Source organism: Antechinus flavipes, chromosome 1, assembly GCF_016432865.1.
Source record: "Antechinus flavipes isolate AdamAnt ecotype Samford, QLD, Australia chromosome 1, AdamAnt_v2, whole genome shotgun sequence".
NCBI lineage: Eukaryota > Metazoa > Chordata > Mammalia > Dasyuromorphia > Dasyuridae > Antechinus > Antechinus flavipes.
In genome coordinates, this window is record NC_067398.1 from 706,480,949 (window position 1) to 706,504,323 (window position 23,375).

A 23,375-nucleotide genomic window follows, 5' to 3' on the forward strand; every position below is an offset into this window, starting at 1 on the left:
TGGGATTTTAGTTGGGGCTTAAAGGGTTCTTTTGGGTGGGAAACTGGTTGTATAATATGTGTATGTGTATATATATATATATATATATATATATTATGTATAATATAATCTATGTTCCCTGGATAATACTTCTAGATGCCCACAGACCTTCTCTCTCCTCCCTCCCCCCTTTACTTCCCCCCAATCAATCCTTTCCACAAACTTCTTCCCTATTTACTTCCCCAAGACTGGACCAAATAGAATCTCAGAGTTGTCTGGGGACATGGAGAGGTTAATGGCTTGCCTCCAGATTCACATAGCTAGTAAGTGGCAAACAAAGGATTTTGAACTCGGATCAGTGATAATAAGTAAATAATTTCTTAGATTTTCTAGCCAGATAAAGGTCACTCTCTTTCCAAACTTTAGTTTTCCTCATTCCTCTTTATAATTATCTGAGGCAAGGAAGCAGTGAAAAGAATATTCAGTAAATTTAGGGTCAGGAACTGACCAGTCTCAGTTCTGAAGACAGAAACTCTAGGTGTGGGCAATCCCTCCCCTGGCCCCGGGAATATCGGGATGTAATAATCTAGGTGTTTACACTGCCTACCTCATAAGGCTGTTGTGAGGGAAGAAAGCCCTTTGTAAACTGTGAAGCATCATATATAAAGGTCTGCTGTGCTACCTCCTCACCTCAGAGGGAGTCTCCCTCAGTCCTGGGAGACACCCTCGATTCAGGACGGCTTCCCATACTTTCAGAGACAGACATTTCCTCCTGAGCCAGACCTGAGTACTCTGGGCAAGTCATTTTTAAAACTATTCCCTATCTGTAAAATAGGCCAGGCTGGGGCTCAGTGAGCTATATAGGAGACTTAGGCAACTCATTTTCCTCTCAGCCTCAGTTTTTCCATTTGTAAAATGAGAGGGGGATGGACTAGATAACTTTTTTTAAAAGGCACCCTTTTTAGCTTTTAAAAATTGTGGAACATGGCCAAGGACAAGTGTTCCCCATAGGGTCTCAGTTTCTCTATCTGTAAAATAAGTGGAAGTGAGTATCTAGAGCTCAGTGATCTTATTTTTGGCTCTAAATTCTCCATGAATTTGGACAATTCAGTTTCCCCCTCTCTGGGCCTAAGTTTGCTATTATTAAGTAAAATATGAGAGTTAGGCTAGATTGTTATTTAGGTACCCTTCTAGCTTTTAAAAATTATGGATTTGGGCAATTAATTTGTGAAGACCATGTTAACACCCTTGAATACCTTAGAATCAGCAGGAGTCAGGATAAGCAAAAGTCCTTGCTCTTTATTCTTGGTCTTCAGGGGTAGACGTAAACAGGATGGATGCAGGACTTTCCTTCTCTTCCTCTACCGCCAAAGTGACTCTGTCTTGTCTTACTCCATCCCTTAATCCTTCCCACAATTCTCTGTATACACCAAAAGATTGAACCAGCTCAGAATAGTGGGAAGGGCCATTTTCCAAGCATCTGCTAATAGAGTATTGTCCAATCGGTAATTCGCCTTAAGTGCTCGGTTGTCTGTCCTCAGTGCATCAACACATTAGGCCCTCAGTTTCCTTACATGTAGTAGTTTGGACTATTACTAAATACTGGGCCCTCAGTTTCCTTACATGTAGTAGTTTGGACTATTTACTAAATACTGGGCCCTCAGTTTCCTTATATGTAGTAGTTCGGACTATTTACTAAATACTGGGCCCTCAGTTTCCTTACATGTAGTAGTTTGGACTATTTACTAAATACTGGGCCCTCAGTTTCCTTATATGTAGTAGTTCGGACTATTTACTAAATACTGGGCCCTTAGTTTCCTTACATGTAGTAGGTTGGACTATTTACTAAATACTGGGCCCTCAGTTTCCTTACATGTAGTAGTTCGGACTATTTACTAAATACTGGGCCCTCAGTTTCCTTACATGTAGTAGTTCGGACTATTTACTAAATACTGGGCCCTCAGTTTCCTTATATGTAGTAGTTCGGACTATTTACTAAATACTGGGCCCTCAGTTTCCTTATATGTAGTAGTTCGGACTATTACTAAATACTGGGCCCTCAGTTTCCTTATATGTAGTAGGTTGGACTATTTACTAAATACTGGGCCCTCAGTTTCCTTACATGTAGTAGTTCGGACTATTTACTAAATACTGGGCCCTCAGTTTCCTTATATGTAGTAGGTTGGACTATTTACTAAATACTGGGCCCTCAGTTTCCTTACATGTAGTAGTTCGGACTATTTACTAAATACTGGGCCCTCAGTTTCCTTATATGTAGTAGTTTGGACTATTACTAAATACTGGGCCCTCAGTTTCCTTATATGTAGTAGTTCGGACTATTACTAAATACTGGGCCCTCAGTTTCCTTATATGTAGTAGGTTGGACTATTTACTAAATACTGGGCCCTCAGTTTCCTTACATGTAGTAGTTCGGACTATTACTAAATACTGGGCCCTCAGTTTCCTTACATGTAGTAGGTTGGACTATTTACTAAATACTGGGCCCTCAGTTTCCTTACATGTAGTAGGTTGGACTATTTACTAAATACTGGGCCCTCAGTTTCCTTATATGTAGTAGTTGGACTATTTACTAAATACTGGGCCTCAGTTTCCTTACATGTAGTAGTTCGGACTATTTACTAAATACTGGGCCCTCAGTTTCCTTATATGTAGTAGGTTGGACTATTTACTAAATACTGGGCCCTCAGTTTCCTTATATGTAGTAGTTCGGACTATTTACTAAATACTGGGCCCTCAGTTTCCTTACATGTAGTAGTTCGGACTATTTACTAAATACTGGGCCCTCAGTTTCCTTATATGTAGTAGGTTGGACTATTACTAAATACTGGACTATTCAGTTTCCATATCTGTGAAATGAAGGGCATTTGGATCCTGTCCCTAGGTATCTTTCCAGGCTTATTTATACCTTATGGTCTTGTGCAATTCTGGGCCTCAGTTTCTCTATTTGTAAAATGCTTAGGGTTCATGGTCCTTAAAGACTGAGTTAAAGACTATATCCTATAGTCTATATTCCATTGTCTACTCTATATGTAATGTCTAAATTCTATCTACACATATTCTACATTCTGTGGTCTGTATTCTATAATCTAATCTTTTCTCTACTTATTCTACATTCTGTGGTCTATATTCTATAGTCTAGTCTTTACATATTCCATATTCTCTAGTCTAATCTTTTCTCTACTTATTCTACATTCTGTGGTCTATATTCTATGCAGGGGTCCTCAGACTTTTTAAATAGGGGGCCCGTTCACTGTCCCTCAGATTGTTGGAGGGCTGGACTTATAGTAAAAACAAAAACTTTGTTTTGTGGGCCTTTAAATAAATTTCATAGTCCTGGGTGAGGGGGATAAATGTCCCTCAGCTGCTGCATCTGGATGGGGACGTAGTTTGAGGACCCCTGAATTCTAGTCTAGTCTTTTCTCTACATATTCTACATTCTGTGGTCTATATTCTATAGTCTAGTCTTTTCTCTACTTATTCTACATTCTGTGATCTATATTCTAGTCTTTTCTTGACTTATTCTACATTCTGTGGTCTATATTCTATAGTCTAGTCTTTACATATTCCATATTCTCTAGTCTAATCCTTTCTCTACTTAGTCTACATTCTGTGGTCTATATTCTAGGCAGGGGTCCTCAAACTTTTAAAATAGGGGCCAGTTCAGTGTCCCTCAGACCGTTGGAGGGCCGGACTATAAAACAAAACCTTTGTTTTGTGGGCCTTTAAATAAAGGAACTTCATAGCCCTGGGGGAGGGGGATAATCGTCCTCAGCTGCCGCATCTGGATGGGGGCGTAGTTTGAGGACCCCTGTATTCTAGTCTAGTCTTTTCTCTACTTATTCTCCATTCTGTGGTCTATATTCCATAGTCTATTATTTCTGCTCCATATTCTGTAATCTAGTCCATAGTCTATCTAGTCTTTTAATAGTCTACATTCCACAGTCTATATTCCATCGGGGCGCTCTTCTCCCCCTGTTCTAAGGAGGGCGCCCATGCTTCCAGACTGCGTCATGTGCCCCTGGCAGCCACACTGCTGCCCTGTGGATCTCCCCGTCCTCTCCAGCCCCCCCGGGCTCCCCCGGTCCGCCTTCCCGGGCTCCTGCCCAGCGAACCCCCTGCTGTGAACCGCTATTCAGAAACTCTAAACCTCGTGCAGCGGGAAAAGAGGAGGGGGCCACTCCCCAGACCGTCGCCGTGGCAACCGACGCCGTCAGCAGTGCATTGTGGTCTGCAATAAAATGCGGGCGAAGGAGCCTGCGGGAACCATTGAGGTCGTCCACCAATGAGAGGCGGGCAGGCAGCTAGGACAGGCCAATAGGCGCGCGGCGTAGGGGCGGGGCGGGCAGCAAGCAGGGGGCGGGGCTGGGCACTAGGCGGCGGCATCTGGCGTGGGGCGCCTTAGATGCGCAACGGCTTAGGCAGTGAAAGCACCTGTCAGGTCGGACGGAGTGCCTGAGCCGCGCCGCCGCCGCCCCCTCCCGCCGGGACCCGTCGCAGCCGCCAGCACCCCCGACCCGCGGTGAGGAGTGGTGCTTGCCGCTGCCCCTACAGAACGCGGGCCCTGGGCCGGGGGTCGGGGAGGCACAGCAGCAGCTGCAGGGCGGCGTGGGGGGAGGGGGGCGCGCGCCCCGGGCCCGGGCGTGGGGGGGGGGAGGGAGAGGCCTAGAAGTAGCACGTGCCCTTCCGCTGCTCCCTCCCGGCCCTGCCCCAGGCATCCCTTCCCGGGTTCGTTCCGCGGGCGCGCGTGCTGGCGAGTTGGGTGGCTCCTGGCGTTCCAGCCCGTTCCGTTCCTCCCCATCCCCCTAGGGAGTGGGTGCAGGGGGGGTGGAAACTGAGGCCCGAGCTGGGGGGGAGGGGAGGCGCTGGAGCTACCGCGCCTGGGTTCCCTGGTGGGGCGTAGCCGCCCCGGGCACAAGTTAAAGCCCGGGAGCTTGGGAGATGTTTCTGGTTAGGATTAGATCCCTTCCCTCTTTGCAGCCGGAGAAACTGAGGCCGGAGAGGGCGGGGAGGAGGGGCAGAGTTTGGTAGTCCCATGTCAAGTTCCTCCCCCTCCATTTTCGCAGATTGGGGAAAATGAGCGCTAGAGAAGTGGGGGAGGGCAGACCTTGTAGATCATTCTAGTCTTAATTTCTCCACTCCCCCACCCCTGTCCCATTTTTGCAGATGGAGAAACTGAGGGTAGGAGAGGTTCAAGGGAAACCCGGGCTTGTAAATATTTCTGATCCCCACTCCCCAATTTTTGCAGACGGAGAAGGGTGCAGAGGCGCCTGAGTTTGTAAATGTTTGTGGTCGAATATCTGCTTCCCCGCCCCCCCTTATTCAAATGGGGAGATTGAGAAGGGGGCGGCAGAACTGCTGGCTCCTTTGGCTACGGGCCGGGGTCCCGGAGTCCCCCGGGTACAGTTTGGCGCAGTCTGGGAGCTTTTGAACTCCATCTCCTTGTGACTTGGCCCGGGGGAGACTGGAACCTTCCCGAGGGCAGGAGGTGGGGGTGGAACGGGATTGGAACCTTCCCGAGGGCAGGGGCTTTCTGCCATAGGTGGTGGTGCTTGGAATCTCAGGAGGGGGAAGGAAAGATAGATTCCTTCCGATCTCCTAAACTTAAACCCCTCCGGGCCCCTTCCCTGTTCTGTGTCCCCCTCCCCTAGGTAACCATGTGTGACCGCAAGGCCGTAATCAAAAATGCGGACATGTCGGAGGAGATGCAGCAGGACTCGGTGGAGTGTGCCACCCAGGCCCTCGAGAAGTATAACATAGAAAAGGACATAGCAGCCCATATCAAGAAGGTCAGGGGGAAAACTGAGCTTGGAGTCGGGGTGGGGTGGGCAGCTGGAGGGGCCCCTTGGTGGTGGGAGGCGCCCCCTTCCTGTGCTTTAATTTGCATAGTCCTGTAAACAAACCGTAAAGACTTGTTATGTACTCCTTTTCCTTTTTTGAATCTTCAGGGAGGTGGGAGAATGCCCCGTTTGGGAGGGCCGGAGTTTTTAGGGTGCCAACAAAAACTTAGCCGAGGTGGCGGCTGGCTGTATGGATTCTGCAAAGAACATTAGGGACGCGGGTCTTTGAACACAACACCAAAAAAAATGCTGCCTAGCAACCGTTTCTAGGTTCGGGACCCAGCGGTCCCCCCTTCTTGCATCGCAGACCCATCTGTGTGAGATCTGTTAGGAAAAACTGTGTGGGCGTTCCCAGCAGAACCGTAGGGAAATCTTGTCAGCTCTCCAGCGGGGAGAATTAGCCTGCTCGGCTTGGTTGAAGAGAAAGTGGGTGGTGGTTGGGTGATTTTAAAGGGAGGTGGTGGTGCTGATGGCAGTCTGTAAGAAGCTCGTAAAACTGCCAAGTTTCTCAGGCTTTGAAGGAAGGGAGCTGGCAGTGTCAGCGGAGGGAAGGGAGGGTTCGGTGGAGACTGGAGATAAAGGATTTTAGAGGAGAAGTAAACATCGCTTCTGATAAACGCCAGGCTTGTACCTAGCCCCTGTAGACTCTCCTGAAGAACAGCTTGTAACTTGGAAAGGAGATGGAACGGAGGGAGAAACAGGTTCATAAGTGGATTCCCATTGGGGGAGGCACGTCCTCAGTAGTCACCCTGTGCAAGTGGGCACCTGACTGGTTTCAGGATGTGTAGAATTAGTATGTGGGTGTCATCACCTTAGAGCCCTATAAAGTGAAGTCAGCTATCCAGGGTTGGCTTAATTATGTTAATCCTCCGAATAGTTTAATATTAGGCATTCTCAAGTCCCTTCATTTATGAGGTTTCTTTATCAAACCTATTTAATGAGTTGTTGAAATGCTGATGATGTACTTAAATTAAACTTTGCAATGTTTTGTATCCCATATGTCATCTCAGAGACTTGGGAGGTAGGTTTATGCCTCCTTCCCTGCATTATTACGCAGTTTTACTGGTCAAAACTTTCTAAAGCTTGAAGTTTATAAATTTTATGTTAAGGGACTTGGCTAAACAAATGTTAGGGCGGCTTTCTCCTTGATGATTGAAGTTAGCTTAGGTTGTTACAAATTTTTCTCTCCAACTGTAGTGTAATGGTTAGAGCGCTTGGCCCTGGAGTCCTGCCTCCCGCCCTGCCCAAGATAACTTTACTAGCTGGGGTACTGTGGGCACAGTTGTCACACTCTGCTGTTTCAGCTGTAAAAGGGGAAGCATAATCTCAGCACCTTATTGTGCTAGGGTAGTTGGGAAGGAGTTAATGTTTGCAAGGTGCTTTCAGGTGTGCACAGTATATAATGCTGGCTTTCATTGTTACATCCTGCCCTCTAATGTAATAAATAAAGGCTAGATTTCTCGAAGATTAGCTTACCTTGCTTGCCAAGGTGCACTTTATATATTTTATGCATGAGTCCTTACAAGTACCTTGTGAGTTTTGGTAGAAGCAAGAATGGAAGGTGAAATAACTAGCTAGGTGGGACAGGGGATAGAGCCTGCCCTGGCCCTAGAGTTTGGAGAATCTCAGTTCAAATTCAGCTCCAGATGTTCTCTCTCTGACCCTTTTGTTTAACCCCAGTTGTCATTTCAAAGAAAATAAAATTACCTAGACCAGCAAGTACTATTTTGAAACTAGTCTCCCTATTTGAGGGGTTGGTGATAGCTGTCAGCATTACCTGTTCGTGTGTTCTTGGATCTAGTTTATTTAAAAATCTATGAAACCTCTCGAAGTTGAAGTGTTTAGAAGTAGAACAAGCTAGTGGACAACTTGTTAAAGCCATTCCTGCCAACTGAAGTTGCCTGGGATTACTGAGCAGAACTGCCTAAGAAATGCAGATCTTGTAGAGCACCCTGTGTGCTCCCCCCCAGTCCCCATCCTCGCCCCTTGCACACAGGAGAGCTGACTTGTCTGTTTGTCCCCACCCACCTTTCCATGTTGCAGCTGAGCTCAGGCTGCAAGTATGTTTGCATGAATGCGGATGTAGGCGACTTGGAGAGGAGGAGCATTCCAGAGTTCTTGGGGATGGGAGGAATGGCTGGCCGGCCTCCCTCTGTCCCTCTCCCTTCTGAGGCCTCCCCACCCCCTGGGGCCCTGCTCAGCCTGCGTATTGTTTCCTTTTCAGGAGTTTGACAAGAAGTATAACCCCACCTGGCACTGCATTGTGGGGAGAAACTTCGGCAGCTACGTGACGCATGAGACAAAACACTTCATCTACTTCTACCTGGGCCAGGTCGCCATTCTCCTGTTCAAGTCTGGTTAGAGCATGGCCTGTGCCTCCTGCCCCGAGAGCCATCTAAATCACAAGGACTGCAGCCTAAATTCCAAATACCAGAGACTGAACTATCTTCAGCATTGCCATGGGAACACCTCGAGCTTTCAGCCTTTATTGTGTTGTTGTTGTACAGGGCATCCTATGTACTAGTTTGTTGTGGTTATAAAACAATTAGCAAAACACAGCTTTACCCTGGGTATTTATTTTCTTTTCCATAATCTGCTCTTCCTCCCCACTCTAGAAACGATCCGGCTCTTTTAAAAATAAACCTCTTGGAGATGTGTGTGTTAACTTGAAGAATCTGTTTGAATGACATCCGGTTAGAGCTGCTGGGAGCCCAACAGCTGCAGCTGGCCAGCTGCAGCTCCCTTGTCCTCGGCTTCCTTACCCTGGGTTTTTAATGTGAAATATTGAGGGAGCCTTCACCCAAACAGGATCCCTTGGGAAGGGCAGGGCAGGGGCAGTGCCTGACATTGCCCATTGGGGCTTGGGCTGGGGGGGGGGGGAGGGGGGAGGATGATGGATAGGGGATCTTGGAGGCATGTGGAGGGTGGAGGTACCTTGGATGCTCTAAACGACAAAGGGGGATGGGGGGAAATGGGTTGTAAGGGATTGGGGGTGGGGAGGGAGGCCAGTAAGTGCTATTCCTAATTAGACACCAAGGTAGCAGCACAGCCCAAGCCTCCCTTCTGTTGGGATGAATTTGCTGGTGCCGTGTTCTGGGCACTGTGCCCAAGGGAGGGGAAAAGGGCAGGCGAGGCCAGAGCAAGAAATGGATTCCTTCCAACTGTCCCCATGGCTGCCGCTTCTGCCTCTGACGTCTGTGAAATGGGGATGAAGTCAGGACCCAGGGAGTTGGGACAATGAGATAATGAAAGTGCTCTGAGATTGGAAGATGGCTGTTCTAACAGCCAGGGAGGAGGTCTTTGAGAGGTCCCTTTTAAGCCACCAGCAGGACGGAGGAGCAGCAGAGATCGTTTTGTTGCTAAGTCTTGGCAGGATTTAAAACTCGCAGCCTGCTGTTACCCTCTGCAGCTGGAGTCGGAAACCCTTTAACTGGGAACCGAGCTATGTTCATTAGAGCCCAATCAGCTAACTGGCTGCCGATGAGTAACCCTGGCTAAAATCTTTGATGATGGCAGACTTGTTCCCCCTTTCCTAACAATGAGGAGAACAGTCAGAGTCCCATGAACTGGGAGTGCAGGGAAAGGGATGTGGTTCCACTCTTCCCCTCATCGATCCTGGGCATTGTGATCAGTTAAGTAGCATATCAAGTGAGGGGAGGGGAAGGTTTTAGTTGTGGTAGCTGTTAATTCAAATTCCTTTTTTTAAAATTGCCCCTACTTCTCATGCCCAGTGAAAAATAGCCACAGACAGGCCCACTTTCTTGTCTTGTCCTGGGTCTTTGAAGACCATTTTACTTGAAAAAATCTTGGTAATGGACTGAACCTCATCCAGTCCAGGTTAGGATGATTGCAGGTACGATGCTTTTTTACCCTGGTAATTTGTGTATCAAAGTTGGGAGACTGCATTTGCAAGCTTATGGATGTGATCCTGAGAACAGCTCCATTTATAACACAAGCGGGTGACTTTCGAGAAGCTGGGTCTTGCTCATGATCACAGCAGGGAATTCTGGAACCTGGGAAAGGATACCTGCCTCCTGTCCATACTACAAATCACTAATGGCTGTCCTTGATGGAACCCTGCCCTGTAATGATCAGCCCCTGGGGTGACAGAAATGTGCAAATCTAGGGTCTTAGAACTGAATCCCTTTCTTGTTGAATCTCACAGTTTGGCTGTTGGTGAAAAGCACTTTTACTGAGCCAGTAAGTTCATGACTATCCACAGGTTCAACAGAATTGAGCTTTATTTCAGCTTGCTATCATTTATTAGAACAGCTCTGCTACACAACTCAGCAGTCCCCTAAGTAGGCGAGAGATCTAGATTTCTCAGCGTAGACCCCCAAATACAAATGAATCCCACCTCCCCAATATTAATGGAGGGTGAGGTTTTGACATGACCCTCGCCTGTCTCTGCCAGAAAATGGGGACAGATCACCAAAAATCTATTTTTGACTCCGATGAGATGTTTCCATGGAGATGAGACAGGACTGACGATGTACTAAATTCTTTCCTAGCCTGCTCGTCCCTGTCCCTGTTGAAGCAAAAGACTTTTAACCAAAGTCACAGCCTATTAACTTCCTATTTGATTGAGATTTAATTGCAGTTCCCTTGTGGTCAGTGTTAGAAAGGAATCTAACTGGTGTTCCAGGATACAGGTTGGACAAGCTCCGGGAGGGAAGTGACTTGTCAGGGGCTGGGGTTTGGGTGTCAGGAATAAAGATGGAGCCAAGAGCAGGGAGATGTTGGCTAGGATGCAGCATATATCTTTGTGCCCTTTCAAGTATAATTACACTGTTACTCCCCACAAGGAAGCTGCTGGACAAGTCAGACCCAGGTGGTTTTCTCTAACTTTCTTAGCCCAAGAACCTCAAACTGAATTCAAAGAGCAAAATTCTGCCCAGAATTTTGAATTGCTTGTCGAAAGCTTTCAAATGGGTGAAGGGCAGGTAAGATCAGAGATTCTGGGGGTGCCTTACTTATAGGGAAGGAAACTGGCCCAGGGAGTGGAAAAAATGACTGGTCCATGATGAGTCCCAGAGCTGGGATTTGCAATCAGGCTCTTTCTCCTCCCCCATGCCAGAAGAGTCCAGAATCCAGTCTAACTTGTGCAAAGAAGGCAGCTCTGATGGCAGGATGAACTGTCAATTTCTAGGCCTCTATTCCCCTTGGTGAGTGGGGAGTTATGTATCTTAGCCCAGGCAGAGCCCTAAGCCCTCCTGGCACCTGTGAGAAGTATACAGAACAGCAGAGAAATCGGACCCAAGTCAACTTGTTTAATACGCTGTGCGGGGACACACGGAAGCCAGGAGCACACAGTGTTTGGCTGGGCACATCGTACGGTCCTAGGACTAAAGGATGACTGGGTGTGTGTCTGTGGGAGGAGGTCCTTCCTTTCCTCTCCCCGACAAGGGCCCCCCGATTACCCTTTCAGTATGGCGGGGTGGGGAGGCTCGGGCCACAGAACCTGTTCAGTTAGCGCTCCGGTGCTCCTTCCCCTCTCCCCACCCACACACTTGCACATCCAAGAAGAACTAACAGAAGGCGTCCGTGGCAATTCAACCAAACGCCACCCAACAGCACCAGCTGAGCACTGAGGGAATGACACGCCCCCTTCCATAACCAAGGCCGGCCGGTCGTTTCAGCCCCTAGCTCCTAAGGCCGGAGCTCTGCAAGGGAGCTTCATAGACTCTCCGAGGCTCTTCCCCCGACTGCGCAGCGGGAGGCGGGCTGAACGGGGCTCACAGCTTGAAGCCGGAATGGATGGCCACAATGCCTGATGTGAGGCTCTCGTAGGTCACCTTCTGAAAGCCGGCATCTTCAATCATCTCCTTGAACTCCTCCTAAAAAGCAGGGAAAGATTAGCCGAGAAGACCTGGAATCGGGCCTTGGAGGGGAGCACTCGGGGCTACTCACTTGTGGTGGGAAACGTCGGATGCTCTCCACAAGGTACTGGTAGGACTTCCAATCCCCGGCAATGACTTCTCCCATTACTGGAATGACCTGGAAGCTATACAGGTCGTAGAGCCTGGATGGGAAGGCAAATGGCAGAGACTGCAAAGAGGTAGACTAGGACTTCCCTTCCAGTACAACCCTCCTTGGCCCTCCCTCAGCCAGCATTTCCTAAGGCCAGGAAGTGCGAGAACCTTGTTCTCCCTACCTGGAAATGATGGGGTTGTTCACCTGGCTAAACTCCAGGCAGAGAAACCTGCCTCCTGGCTTCAGGACCCGGTGGGCTTCCTGAAGTGCCTGAGAGAGACAAGCAAACAAGAGCATCCCTGTTGGGGAGGCCTCACAAGTACCACGGAGCTGCACGGTCCCTCCACCACGTGTGCAGGTTGAGGAGAACCGCTCCCTCCCACGCCATCCATGTTCTTCCAGATGGGGACCAGGGCAGCACAAGCGAGTGGGGCTCAAACAATCCCAGAGTCCCTCTAAGCTGGTCTCTCACACCTCCAAGATCCTGGGGGTCGAGGCTCACCAGACCATCCTCCAGCTCAGAAGATTTGGTCACTAGTTCTGGAGTTAAACAAATCTGCGGGGATCACATAAAAAATCTGACTCCGTGAGGCAGACCCTTGTTCTACAATGACCTCGTCCAGAGTACGTGAGATGTGGCCAGGGGAAGGATCAGGCCTCTTGAGGGTTTTCCAGCTCAGGAAAACCCGTGGGTTGGAGCTTATTTGTGGCTAGTTTTGTTCTTGGAGAAAGGCCAAAGGTCACCTCTACTTATCAGGGAGACACTGAAGGGCTCTAGAACTGGACACAGATCTGTCACTTAGCACCAGCGACATGGCCACTCTACTGAAGACATAAGTCAATGTGGCTACTGCTAAAGCATGTTCTAAAAAATCTGTGCTAAGAACTGGAAATGGGGCAAGAGGGTGCCCACTCATCAGGGACCAGCTAAACAGATTACAAGTAAAAGTAATGAAATATCACTGTGCCAGAGAAATGAGGAAATGGACAGTTTCAAAAGGAACTGGGAAGACCTGTAAGATCCGACCCAGAGTAAAGAGAGCAGAGACCACAGATGATCCACTGGGAGACTTGAAAATACTGAATAATGCAAAGCCCCACCATGATCTCTGCCTGATTTGGATTCCTTCTAAACACAGAAAGAAGCAGACATATTTGGACATGGCCAGTGTGGGAATCTACTTTACTTGACTATGCATGAGTCCTGCCCAAAAGCATTTTTTCCTTTTTTGAGTGGGAGGAATGGGAAGGAAAGGAAATAAAAGTTTGTTATTAAAAAAAATATTGATAATCTGTGTTGAAAGAGACTGATGGCTTGATATTCCTTTCCCCTCCCATTTCAAGAGAGCTTTACAAGCAGAAGACAGTCTAGGATACTTGAGAAAGATGGTATCTGGCTATCCAGGCAGCAATGCCTGGGAGTTTTGCTTTGGGCAAAACATCACCACAAGTCAGCCAAGCGGTCTGCACTGAGCCCTGGCTGGGCCCGGTCCTGCGCTCTAGGAGCTTGTGATGCTCCCCCAAAGGCAGCCATGACACACTGGAACACGGTGTGTGTTTAACAGACTTCTCAGACACCACGCCCAGTGAGAGCCCGCTTGGAGCTTATGAAGGACCCCGACCAGAGCCTGAAACAGGCCTCCCAGCCCAGACGCTGTCGCCCCTTCTGCCTCCCAGCCACGGAGTGAGGCTGCCTCTGCCGTCCTCCAGGCTCACCCGGTCAATGTGTGTGACGTTTCGGATCCCAAAGGCAATGGTGTAAACATCGAACTTGTCGTCATCAAAGGGCAGCTCCTCGGCATCGCCCACCACCCACGCCAGGCCTGGAAGACAACAGTGTGTGAGCTCTCCCCAGCCCCAGGGGCTTTCTCTGCCCCCGAAAGCCCATCTGGGGCCAGGGCCGACTTTCCCCCGAGGGACCACAGTGGAACCCTGGATTTAGTTGACTTGATTCATTCATGAAGCCAACATTTATTAAGAATCTGCCCACTGAGAGTCCAGCTAAGTCCAATCCACATCTAACATTCAACCGCCAAATGGCTATTTAGGCTCCACTTAAAGATCTGTAGGATAGAGGAAGGGGGAAGCCTTACTTCCAGAGGCAGACTGCTCCATTTTGGATAGTTCTAATTATTAGAAATATTTTCCTTTTATTCTATCTAAATCTACGGTCTGATCCTAGGATCATAAGATCCCAGATCGCTAGAATGGGAATCTTAGGCCATCCAGTCCAACTCCATGATAATGCTAGAGGGAATCATCATCAGGGAGAGCAGTGCTCTTTCAGCACCCTCCCCATCCATCCAGACCCTTCTTCAGCACCGAGTCCTTCCCTCATCTCCATCATCTTGTCTCCTTGCCACGGCTGCAGGGCCAGGTGACCTCCCCCATCACTGCTGGCCCCATGGACATTTCCAGCAATGCTCTGGTTCTCCAGACGAGCTCCAGCATTGAGTGACCACAATGTACAATCCAATGGGATCCATGGACTCCCCACAGCTGCAGTGACTTCAAGGCCCTTCTCACCAGGACACCTGGGACTACCTTCCATAGAGCAGTGCCTGAGCCAGGTGGCTGTATCTCCATGTTATGAACCATGTGTTATGTTGGAAAGTCCATCAACAGGGCAGGAAAATGTAAGCTTTGCTTCCAGGGCATCCATCCCAAGAGTCAAGATATATTACACTGGACTCAAAGTTTCTCATATTCTTCTTCTAAACTAATTTCTACTTTAGGCTCTTAACTCAGCCCCACTTTATTTGGATTGACTTTATTTTTGGTACGGGATGGACCTACTACAAAAAGACAGATGATGGGTCAAAAAAGAGAATTGAAAAGGGAGACAAGGTGGGGAGAGTTCTGGACTTCGGTGGCAAGAAGTTCTGAGTTCAAATATGATCCCAGAGACTTCCTAGTTGTGTGAATCTGGACAAATCTCTCAGTCTGTGGCTGCTTCTGTCTCATCATCTATAAAATGGGAATAATAATATCTGCCTCAAATGAGATAATAATTATAAAGCACTTTGAAAGCCTTAAAATGCTATAGAAATGCTAGCTCCTTCTGTAAAGCTTAGCAATATTAAATCAACCTTTGACCCAGTGATTCAGAAACCTGTGATAAGTAGATTTACAGAAGCCTAGAGGTCAGGTCGACTATGTTCCCATCACTTTTCATGAGCAAACTGAAACACTTAAAGCAGCTGTGAGGGAGCCAAACTCACTTAGGGAACTCCCTAGTGGCCAATGCAAGTATCCACTTCTCCAGACTTCCAGTGATCCAGGTCCGTGGGATGTACCTTTTATTTCCTGAGGCTGGCCACTTTATTTATTTGTTTGTTTTTTGCTGAGGCAACTGGGGTTAAGTGACTTGCCCAGGGTCACACAGCTAGGAAGTGTTAAGTGTCTGAGGCCAGATTTGAACTCAGGTCCTCCTGATTCCAGGGTTGGTATTCTATCCATTGCACCACCTACCTGCCCCAAGGCTGGCCGCTTTAAAGCTATGCTCCAGAGAACAGATAACAGCCCTTACTTCAGCCTCCTGCCACCAGGAAGGTAGAAGTGCAGGAGGAAGTCCAGGAGGCAAACAGTGTGCCTTTGTCATCCTTGGAACTGAGTGGGCTGACACTGAGACAAGTGGGTGAGCCAGGACTGGGGGAAGTAATTCCTGCTGGGAGAGGCAGGAGAAGAAAGGACTGGGATAAACAAGGAGCAAAGCCAAATGCAGAAGAGAAAAGCCCTAAGCAAGGCTGATGGCTCCGTTCTCTTTGTATGTGACATGCCCCCCAACAAAAATCCAATGGGATCAGCTGGGCAGTGGGGCTACCTACAGGTGGAATTCACACAAAAAGCACTTATTAGGGCCATTCCCTTTGCCTACTTCCTGCAGGACCTACCTTTTTTGTGGCCCAAGGTCTGTGCTTTCTGCTTTCCAACTTTGAGCATTTCTTTGTTAATGTCACAGACGACCACATGGGATTCCCCCAAGGAACACCGGCTATTCTGGTACCACTTGGCAATATCTTCAAAGGATAAATTTTGATGGGATTTCAGCTCCCTCTGCTGCCGTCTCTGGTTCTGAGCCTTGATGTAATTAAGGAATCGGAAGGCGATGTCTCCTGTATAATCAAATAAAATGAGAGGTTCTTGGAACATGGGATGGTCCATTCAAAATGGGATGGACCACACTAGTTATAGGCTGATTGGCTAGGGAAGCTCAAGGCCCTTTCCATACCAAAATTATTTCTTAATCTATATGACTTTTTACAGATCAGAGATTTATTACCAGCTAATTTTTTCCAGGTACATGTAAAAACAATTTTGGTATACATGTACACTCACTTTTTATGTATTTCCACACATATGTTGGGAGGAGAAAAATCAGAACAAAAGGGAAAAACCATGAGGAAAAAAAAAAGGTGAAAAATAGTACTGATCAATCTCCATAGTTCTCTCTTCAGATGCAAATGGCCTTTTCCATCCAAAGTTCATTGGGATTATGTAAGATCATGGAATCATTGAAAGGAACCAAGTCTATCATAGTCAATTGTTTTCCTGGTTCTGCTTGTTTCATTTACCATCAGTTCATGTAAATCTTTCCAGGCCTTTCTAAAATCAGCCTGCTCATTATTTTTTAATAGAACAATTATATTCTATTTCTTTCATATATTCGGTTAACTAATGACATTTTAGAAAACTTTTAGTACATAGACTGCCACATTTAGCCCCAGACTCCTGGTATGGACAGCTTCAAGATGAAACATGGCCTAATAGGTAAAGCGTGGGGAAGGCCTGGCTCCAGATCCCTGCTTAGACACTTAAAAGCTGTAAGGTTTTTTGGTTTTTTGGTTGTAAGGTCTAATGAGAGAAGGTAAAAGTGACTTTCTCAGACCAGACTGCCTACATACAAACTGGCCGTCACTCTGATGCCCCTTTAACCAGAACCTTGTTAACTAGAGTGGAAGCAGTCGCTAACCTGTGGGTGGCTAGAGCCAAAACAAAAGAGATAGGAAAGTTAGGACACAAACAGAAGTATAATTAATTTCAGAATGAGGACCTCTTCCCCCAGAAGGAGGGCTTAACATACTGAACCAAAGGCTGGTTTTCTATTCTACAAGTGAGCTGGATTGTTAGTGGAGCTGTGAACTCATCCAGCCATTCTGGAGAGCAATTTGGAACGATGCCAAGGGACTATCAAACTGGGCATATCCGTTGATCCAGCAGTGTCTCACTGGCCCTAGATCTCAAAGAGATCATAAAGGGGAGATTGTGAATGTGATGGACGACACTGGAAAATAGGGGAAGCTAAATCCCTCAGTGAACACCTGAGATTGGTACAAACAGTACACTTTGCATGAAGGTGTTATCATTCCAGAAGGCAGAGGATTATTGTTAAGCCAGGCTCAGGACACAGCCTGCTTGCTGGACCTTAGTGCTGGGAAACAGGGTACTTCCAAAATATTCTGATGCCCTGGAACAACTATGAGCTCCGACAGGAAAGCACAGTCTGGCCCCTTAAAATTGCTGAAATTTGTTAACTTAACCATTCACATCATCAAGGATAAGGAGAATGAGGACAGGGATAGAATTTTAAGATTTACCAGGTGCCTATTTTCCTCACAGCCACCTTCAACGTCCAGTTCCCAGGTACAAGTATTCTGATTTTCCAATGTACTGTATTATCTAATGGATACAAAGGAATTTTAGGATAGCTGGCTACATGAGAAAAATTATCCAGGGAAGGAAATAAAATATAATTGCTTTTCAATGATAATGCTTTGTACAATATCTTGCACATAAAAAGCAGTTAGCAAACACCTGCTGTGTACTGTACTAGTTTAAAAGAGCTGTGATTTTAGTGGTGTGAATTAGTGGATCAAGAGTAAGTTGAGGCCCTTCTATTATGTCAAGAGTGGCAATTCATCAAAGCCACACAATTAGAAGAAAGTCTGGCTCCAAATCTGCTCCTTCCTACTGTATTAAAACGGCCAATTAAAGTGAAGAAAAAGTAAAAAATTAAATTTAGGTTCAAAGATGAAGCAATAATAACCTAGTTTAAAAGTCTCATGAGACTAAAAATGACCATTTTGTTTTATAATTCTTTCATTACTAATACCCTATCTCCAGGATACAGCAGACTTCTTTGTGACTTAACTTAAATACTGATCAAATGCCTTGTACTATAGGTTAGAATACTAAAATGAAGGTGTTCAAAGACCCTGACCTTAAAAAGCCTGCACTTTGAAGGTAAAGAACAGTAAATAGCACATGCCATTTCTATGGGGCATTTTTATCACATACACTTTCTAGTTCTAGCTCTGATGAATCCAAGGATTGACCCATTTTTCTGACCAAGATAAATCAAGGTACAAAATTGGATGCTACCTGTGCCTCCAGCCACATCAAGGAGTTTGGTTCCAGAGAACGGGTGCATCTTCTGTAACAGCAAATCCTTCCAAAGCCGGTGGATCCCCAAACTCATTGAATCGTTCATCACGTCATACTTTTTGGCCACACTTTCAAATACATGATAGACTAAAGTGGATTTAAAAAAGCCCATCACAAATGTGTTACTGAGAGGCAATTCGGAGAAGATTTTGCAAGAAAAGGCCTTAGATAAGACTGTCTATCTCTGGACAAGGCCCTTCATCTGTCTCCTCCCTGGCTCACCTGTGCCAACAGCCTATCCAAAAATGTTCTTTTGGATCAGACTGAGATTGCAGGGATTCCTGAGGAGTAAACTGTCAATTCTTCCATGTCCTTAAACGCCACTCCCTTCACAAAGGATCCTCCCAATAGCGGCTCTCTCCTTCCTCTAAACAAATGTGAATCTACATTATTTCTATTACAGGCAGTCATCTAGTTCAGCTTATAGCTGAGAAGCCATCCATCTTGGCAAATGGTTCTCGGGCATGTGCTTCCAGATGTGCAAAGAAGTCACAATATCCCAAGCTGGCTCATCCCACTTTGGGATAGTTCCAGTCACTAAAATAAGTTTTCCCCAACGTCCAGCCTAAATTTTCCTCTTTTAACTGTCCTTCCCTAGTTCTGCTCTGTTTTCTGAGGGTAAGTAAAATAAGCCTTTCTTCTGACAACCCACCTGATCTCATGCCTATTCTAGCCCCTCAAAATGCTTGGACACTCGCAGTGTGTCAGCTCCCTCAATCCTCTCACCCTAAACCCTCACAGCATAACCTCAAGTTCCTTATCCATCCCCTCTCCCTAGATCTCTCCTATTCCCCCCAGACCCTTTTCACTCAAACCCTCTCCTTCCCTTCACAAACCTCTCAATGCTTCCCCATATACTCCTAGAGCTTGGGTGGAGCCCCTCCCCCATCGTGCTCCTCCTTCTCCTCCTCCTTGCATCAGCCCCCTCCCCAAATCGAGAAACTTATTCAAATGGGTTATTTAGAAGGCGTTTAGCAAGCAGGGGGTGTCATATAAATGCTTCCCTCCATTTCCCCTGCCTTCGGCTCCCAGACGCACCCCCTCTCATTAGGCTATTTCTCTCCTCACCTTCCCCAGGCCTCGCCTTCACCCCTCTAACCCCTTACGCTCCCTTTCTCCCAGTTCTTTGGGCCCTTCCCCATCCCTTCATTTCCTACCGTCTGCAGCAAGCTCTGGCCCTTGGGCCCCGCCCACCTGTTTTAGGCCCCTCCTTTCCCTGGCTCACACCCGCTCCTCCTTGGACCCGCCTCCTCCTTGGACCCGCCTCCTCCTTGGACCCGCCTCCTCCTTGCTTCACCTTTGTCCCCCTTCTCTTCCTCAGACACCGTTTCAAATCCGAAGTGCGTGTCCACCTTTGGCTTCCCATTGGACAGCGGCCGGACCCAGGCCCAAGGCGGCCGCAGAGACAGCAGGGCCCGATTCCAGCCCCGGCCGCTCAGCTGCCTCAGAGCACGGCTCCTGCACACCACCATGACGACCCGGTGACCCAGAAACTAGGCAGCTCGGGCGCGTGACGTCAGGGACGGTCCTAGCCAATGACGAAGGGCCTCGGAACCACTTCCCCGGAAATCAAGCTCTGGGAAACCGGAAGTCTGGGGGCGGGGCTTAGAAGTGGCGTTTTCGCTGCTGTTACTGCTCTTAGTCCGGTTCCCCCGTGGTCCTTCTACAGGTTGACACATCTGGATGGAACTCTCTTCTGCCATCTGCAGGGATGAGGCTGGCGCTGCCCATCGCCTGCGAAGGTAGAGGCGACAGCGCTTTGTCAGTCAGCCTCCTAGGCTCTGTCTATCGCAGTGCTGCCCGTAGGCTTCTCGTCTTTTAGTGGGTTGAATTCGGATAGAAGTTGTTGTCCAGGGACTGGCGGCTGCTGCCTCAGGCAAGGGCTGGCTGCGACCGGAGCGCGTCATTTAACTTGTCTGCCTCCGTCTCCCCTCCTGTACCACTGAGAGAGTGAACTAGTAATAACAAAACCTCCCAGCGAGGCTGCACAGGACCCAGTTAGATAGTTGTGAAATTTGCAAACCTCAAAGCCTTCCACAAATGCTCGCTTTTGTTAAAATTCTACCGACTATTACGCAAATGGGTGAAATAACATTTTTCGCCACATTTGGAATGGAAACTTATCTTTAATTAACTGAAAACATCTGGGAAAACGGTAGCAGATGTTTTCACAGGAGTGATCTTGTCTCACCCCGACTCCACGTGGCTGTGATTGTTCTTACTGGTTCTTTACGTTTTGAGAACTTTTCATTCAACTTTTTTTGGACATAAGTGTTTGGGACAGCAGTGAATCGCCATTTTATTTTTCTTAGTTTTAATATAAAGATGAATAAACATCTTTTAAAAAAAGTTATTCTTAACCTTTGCACGTATCATAAAGAAACAACGCCATGATGTTGTACTTTTGGTAGAGATGGGTTTTTTTTGGATTCTCAAAGATAGTTGGAATTTGGAATAGGTTTTGCATTGGTTGTATTGTGATTTGGTATGTTTATGAAAGCCAGCAAGTTGTCTGTGTATTCTGACCACTTCCTAGTTTCTTCCCAGGTATTTTATTGCTATCATAAGAGATATGTTGAAAAAACTGTTTCAAGCAATCTGGACTTCATAAGAATGATTTTTTTCTGTAATTTCTAGTGGTAATGACCTGACTTGATTTGTATTATTATTGTTATTGTTGTCATTAATGATCTTCCTATATATAGTCTATTTTCAGTGATATCTTGTTTTGTTTACATAATATCAGCATTGAATAGTCCAACTTTTATCTGCCCAAGAATTTCCACCATAGTAATCATCCCATCAACAAGCGTTTAGTAGTATACTAAATACTCCTAGTAGTATACAACAAGCTCCTAGTATATGCTAAATTCTAGCCCTACAAAGAAAGTCATAAAATCAGGAGCTCCCTTTTTATCAGAGGAAGACAATTGACTGTGAACGGGCTACCAACAGGATATTTTGGAGATAATCAACAGAGATAAGGAACATACAAGTGGTCACTTAGCTTTTTTTTTTTTCCTGAAGCAATTGGGGTTAAGTGATTTCCTCAAGGTCACACAGCCAGGAAGTATTAAGTGAATGAGGTCAGATTTGAACTCAGGTCCTCCCTGACTTCAGGGCTGGTGCTCTCTGCACTGCACCAACTAGCTTCCCTGACACTTAGCGTTTGTGAAAGAGTTCCTTTGAGAGGGAGTCATATGCTATTTTTGCCAGCTCCAGGAAAAAGTTTTCCCTTTTCTATAGGAAAATTTTTACTGGACTTATCTTTGCTTCACAACTCACAGTTTTAATGGGATTGCCTAGTTACCTCTTAGTTTGTACTTCACATAAATCTACCAATTTGCGTCCCTTTTAGGAGGCTGATAGGTAGCATGGGAGGAAAGCACAGAACTGGAGTTAGTTCAAATTTGACCTCAGACACACACTGTGTGACCCCAGCCATGTTATTTCACCCTGTTTGCCTTAATTCCCCCATCTGTAAAACAAGCTGGAGGAGGAACGGCAAACCACTCAAGTATATTTACCAAGAAAAATCCCAAAGAATTGGATTTCACTGCACACTGGGAAGCTGATTGGAGTTAATGATTCCTTTATGGTATTGTATAGTTGTTAATTTTCAACACAGTATTTCTCCTATCATCTCATTTTATCCTCATTAGACCTTTGATAAATAGGTGGGGTTCTTTGCTATCAGTTTGTCTAGAGAGAAATTGTGGTTAATTGACTCTAGCACTTAGCATAGTACCTGGAACACGGTAGGTACTGAATAAATGCTTGTTGACTGACTGACTATGGTCTCCTTCCCCAAACTCCATGAGACCAGTCATAATATTTAGAGTTGGACAATTTAAGATTATCCATTTCATTTCAACCTTTCATTTTATTTTCGATATAGTTGAAGCCCAGAAAAACAAACAAACAAACAAACATTATTTAGCTAAAGTCATTTAGATTGTATGTGGAAGAGGCGAGTTGAACTAAGGCTTTCCTGCTCCAAAGCAGAATTTTCTCTGCTTTCAAAAAAATTTTAAAAAGACCCGGACAACATTATTCCTTGAACTCAATGATTATACATGTTCCATGTATTTTTTTTTGAAGTCTCACAGGTGGGCAGTGGATAGATATATGTTGTGCTAAGCCCTAGCTGTGGAGCTTTCCATTTAACGAGTTAGAATCAGCCAGCACTTAGCCCCCTCCCCTATTTCCTGCTGCCATAAGCTGGCATCTTCAGCTCCAGTTGGCACTGTGGGGCGTTTTCCTCACCTTCATCCTTTTCACATTCTGTGTTTATGGAAGGGAGAATGCAGACCAACTTGAGCAAAGGGAGGAAGGGGGTGGTGAGTTTTTGCTTGCTTTTCCATATGTTTCCTTTTTAAGTCCTGTTTTTGATGTATTTATGTTGTAAAGGATTCTCTGAGTTCTTAGAGAAAGCACACAAGACCCCAAGCGCTTATCGTGAAATGAAAAACTTCTGAAAGACAGATATGATCTAACCTAATTTGCAGAGACCAGAAATGAGGCAAAAGAAAAAATTGTAATCGGCATCTTTTGCACCTGAGGCAAGTGGCTAGGAGGGAGGTAGGAGGCAATAGCAGCTATGGGGTCTGCACTCATCAGGGGTGTTACTGAAAGGGGTAGGACTCATGATGAACTCCAGGTGTCCGCTCTTGGATAGGGGAGGAAGTCCCCACGATGTTACTATAGGCATTGTCCAAATTGTCCACCTGTTCCCGGCCAATGGCACATCCCTACAATCCCTACTGGGAAGACTGAGACTGAGGATATCTTGAGCTCAGGAGTTCTGAGCTGCAATGCATGGCGATGAAAAGTCTGCACTAAGCTTGGCCTTAATATGGTGAATCCTGGTTTGGAGAGGAGCACCACATTGCCTAAGGAGGAGGAAACCAGGCTAGATTAGAAATGGAGCTCCCTGCTGATCACTAGTGCCATGGGGCTCATGGGTAGTCCCTGGGCAAGATAAAGAAACCTTATATATTCATAGATGGATCTATTGACCAATAGATAGAAATAGACAGCCCACCCTAAAACAAAAGTGTTCTTGTCTTCTTTCTCTGATTATGGGACTAAGCACCTTCTAAGTCAGTTTGGAAATGATTT

The 23,375-nt window shown here is 46.5% G+C and overlaps 2 protein-coding genes across 3 annotated transcripts; one reads left to right on the forward strand and one right to left on the reverse strand.

Moving 5' to 3' along the window:
* Positions 1-663: 663 nt before the first annotated feature.
* On the forward strand, positions 664-8,502 carry DYNLL1 (dynein light chain LC8-type 1). Of its 2 annotated transcripts, none has more exons than XM_051972943.1 (3): positions 664-775; positions 5,649-5,786; positions 8,062-8,502. In XM_051972943.1, exons 2-3 carry the CDS (start codon positions 5,655-5,657, stop codon positions 8,197-8,199), a joined length of 270 nt encoding a protein of 89 aa, XP_051828903.1. In that variant the 5' UTR covers positions 664-775; positions 5,649-5,654; the 3' UTR covers positions 8,200-8,502. The 2 variants fall into 2 exon arrangements, with proteins under 2 accessions (XP_051828903.1, XP_051828902.1); XM_051972942.1 differs by lacking the exon at positions 664-775 and adding an exon at positions 4,361-4,519.
* Positions 8,503-11,087: 2,585 nt separating this feature from the next.
* Positions 11,088-19,764, reverse strand: COQ5 (coenzyme Q5, methyltransferase). Its single transcript, XM_051972944.1, has 7 exons — positions 19,552-19,764; positions 18,192-18,341; positions 15,704-15,925; positions 13,527-13,633; positions 11,992-12,080; positions 11,748-11,859; positions 11,088-11,674 (listed from the first exon to the last, which is right to left on the reverse strand). Exons 1-7 carry the CDS (start codon positions 19,724-19,726, stop codon positions 11,573-11,575), a joined length of 957 nt encoding a protein of 318 aa, XP_051828904.1. The 5' UTR covers positions 19,727-19,764; the 3' UTR covers positions 11,088-11,572.
* Between the last annotated feature and the right edge of the window lie 3,611 nt (positions 19,765-23,375).

What these genes read in the sequence shown, in the direction of transcription:
- COQ5 (XM_051972944.1), bottom strand. Translation starts at nt 19,726, where the DNA reads ATGGTGGTGTGCAGGAGCCGTGCTCTGAGGCAGCTGAGCGGCCGGGGC. An exon ending in GGAAGAGAAGGGGGACAAAG is followed by an intron (nt 18,342 to 19,551) that starts GTGAAGCAAGGA and finishes AATCCACTTTAG; the next exon opens with TCTATCATGTATTTGAAAGT. An exon ending in TCCGACGTTTCCCACCACAA is followed by an intron (nt 11,675 to 11,747) that starts GTGAGTAGCCCC and finishes CCTGCTTTTTAG; the next exon opens with GAGGAGTTCAAGGAGATGAT.
- DYNLL1 (XM_051972943.1), top strand. Translation starts at nt 5,655, where the DNA reads ATGTGTGACCGCAAGGCCGTAATCAAAAATGCGGACATGTCGGAGGAG. An exon ending in TAGCAGCCCATATCAAGAAG is followed by an intron (nt 5,787 to 8,061) that starts GTCAGGGGGAAA and finishes TTTCCTTTTCAG; the next exon opens with GAGTTTGACAAGAAGTATAA.